General features: G+C 25.9%; 1 protein-coding gene across 1 annotated transcript; it reads right to left on the reverse strand.

The window, feature by feature from the left end:
* Positions 1-1039: 1039 nt before the first annotated feature.
* On the reverse strand, positions 1040-1897 carry EIN_288280 (hypothetical protein; the record flags this gene model as incomplete). The annotated part of the gene is made up of 1 exon (XM_004256075.1): positions 1040-1897. One exon carries the CDS (start codon positions 1895-1897, stop codon positions 1040-1042), a length of 858 nt encoding a protein of 285 aa, XP_004256123.1.
* Between the last annotated feature and the right edge of the window lie 1303 nt (positions 1898-3200).

Here is a 3200-nt window from a genome sequence, read left to right on the forward strand (position 1 = left end):
ATAAATCGAGTAAATAAGGAGGCAAAATTATCAATTTGTTCTAGACCAAGCTCCTTGTTGTAATGCCAAATCAACTAGTAAGTTCTTCGAAGAAAATATTTTTTATTTCTTCACGACTGGCCAGTCAGCAGTCCAGATTTAAATGCTAATGAGAACATATGATGATTATGAAGAAATGTTTGATATTAACCACTTTGATAAAACAAGAAGACGTATTATCTGAAGCACAAAAGACGTAAAACTCAATGCCAATCCGTTTTGTAAATAAACTCGTGAATTTTTTCGAATACAGTTCGTTGGAATGTCAGAAAATAAATAATTATCTATACATTCAAATTGATTTTATTAACGATAATTGTACTTTAGTTTTTGTGTACAACAATTAAAAATAAATCATTTTATAGTTTTTCATAAAACAAGTTTTTTAATGTTTTTAAAAATTGAAAATAAGATAAGAAAATCGGACGCTTTTTTATTCCGATTTTTGAATCCGACTATATATTAAACAAAATAAATGCATAAACTTGGAACACCACAAAACGTACTTTTAAAATACAATTTTTGTTGTTTTTAATTAGTTTTGACAATAGTTTTAATTTAATTTTTTATGGTCGAAACCATAGTCCCATTCTTACATGTAGTTTTACATTTGTATAGCTTTATAAAACAAATTAATTTTATTTTGATACATTTTTGTTTTAATTTAAAACATTATAATAGTATGAAACACTTTTGATTTCACTTGGTAAATTTTATTTATTTTAAAACAAAATTATTTTGTTTTGAAACAGAGTTGAAAAAATACGCATTTTTGATTTATTGTGAAACATTATCTATTTGTTTTGTAACATTGTTAAAACAAAATGAAACTAACTGTAATAAAAATGTAATAAAAACAAAAAAAATTTAATGTTATTTTAAAATGTTTTTGTTAATTTTTTAACATCTATTTAAAATTTGAAAACCACAAAGATATATTGATTAAATTTAATTAAAATATATTAAAATTATATAATTAAATTAAGACAATTAACTTAATTTACTGAATAAATAAATTATCTGTATCTTCAGTTTTTATTATTCTTTTACTTTCGTCATGACTTGTCTTTTTCTTTTGTTCATAATAATCATTTTTACTTGTCAAAGAACATGCCGAAAGGGGCATGTCACAACCAAACACGTCTTTTCCATTAACGTTTTTTATTAATGTTTTCACGTTTTTCTTGTTTGTGTATTCTACGTACAACGATTTTGCGTTGTACGTTTCATTAATTTCTGTCAAGTAGAAATTCACAATTTTTCCAAACGATCTAAAGAATTGAAAAAATTCTGAATTTACGACTAAATCGGGGTGGATGTTGTTTACGAGCACATTAAATTCACTTTTCATGTCATGTTTGTGCTTTTTAATACCAAATTTCTTGGTACCGATATCATCTTTGATTTTAAAGTAATTTTCAAAAATGTTTTCGACATCTTCAGAACTGCTAAATTTTATTATAGAAAAGACGCCACGTTTTCCACTAGTATAATTGAGCGATTTAATCTGGGCATACTTGCCCAAATACTCTTGAATTGATTTGTCTGTTATAGCGGAAGACATACCATAAAATTCGTAATTAAATTCTTCCGATATAATCTCTTCTTTTGAGAGCCTCCAAAATATTTTAACTGAGTCACATTTAAGTTTGTATGATGTTCTGTCAATGTGGATTTGGAGCGGAGTTTTGTGGTCTATAAACTCAATATATGCCATTGTGTTGTTTCTAAGTGAGATTTCTTTAATAAAAGGTTTGTAATGAAGAAAAGTGTCTTCAATGTCACTAATTACTACTCCATTGGAACTATAGCTTAGAACTAATGTATGGTTTGTCGAAAAGTCATAAGGAGTATACATTCTATATGAATTATTAGTGACAAGTTAATGTTTTTATAGTTGTGGTTATAATATATTTATACAAACTATATACAGTATAACATTTTAGAGTATTATTGTATTATTATTGTAAAAATAACAATTATTACCTCATTGAATGTCAATTGTGAATTGTGATTGGCTTTAAACTTCATTGTTATTTATTAGTTATTTATCAAATTTTAATTAATATGGTTACTATTGCGTAAACCGTGATTATAACGCAAAATATAATACATCGTGGTTAATTTATCATGTATTGATAAAAAAAATAATAAAAATTATAATAATACAATCTATCAAGCAGTATAACATATATAACTTTTTAGATTTATGTTTAAAAAGAAAAAGTATAAACTCATCGACTGACAATTTTTATTTTTCTAAAGTTTTATAATTCATTAGAGTAGTAAATAAAATATGCAGATAATTGGGAGAACCCCATTTTTAATAAAATTGTTAAGCAAAATATAAATTATGTGGATTTAGGGGGCACCTTCGTTTTTAATAAAATCGTGAAAATCTGAATTTTGATAAGTAATATATAAATTATGCGGATTTAATTCAACTCATTTTTAACCTTATTTTTACGGATCTTTCAAATTTTCAGGTTCTACTAACCGCAATAAAATCTTAAGGGAGCGTAGCCTGAATTAAATTTAATTCTGGAATAATATTTATGGTAAATTTATAGTTATTAAGTTTTATAGAAAATTTATAATCATACTTAAAAGGTATAGAAAATGCGTTTTTGGGAAATGATGTTCAAGAATAACAAAAGTATTCGAAAATATAATGTTTTATAAAAATTTAAATAAAATAGTAAAAAACCTATGAAATTAAACTAGTCTTAGCTTAAAAAATTGAATGGCGGTTGAAGTCAGAACGGACACATTTTTGTCGCCCGATTTTACACGTCCAAATAATCCTGAATTTTGTTGCATTCTCCCCTTTAAGTTATTATTCCCACTAATAGTTATAATTTCAAATTATGCAACCTGTTGAATCCGTAAAGCCACATTAAATTGAGGCTTTTTACTGTTGTTGTAAATTCACAACTCCGACTGTTAAATATTCTTTGTTTCACTTCAACTACAAATTATTTTTCTTTTTTACCCAAAACTGTCTCCAAATCAATACCATTCGACATGTCATTGAATGTGTCGTCAAGCCCTTAAGCCCTATAGCAGCGTCAGACAGTTCATCCATGTTGTCGTGGACTTTGTCTTTAAACATTTATTATGAAGCTTTTCATTTTATCGGCCAAGCCTTAATCATATAATTT

This window comes from Entamoeba invadens (genome assembly GCF_000330505.1).
Source record: "Entamoeba invadens IP1 unplaced genomic scaffold scaff_1105074725615, whole genome shotgun sequence".
NCBI classification, from domain to species: domain Eukaryota; phylum Evosea; order Mastigamoebida; family Endamoebidae; genus Entamoeba; species Entamoeba invadens.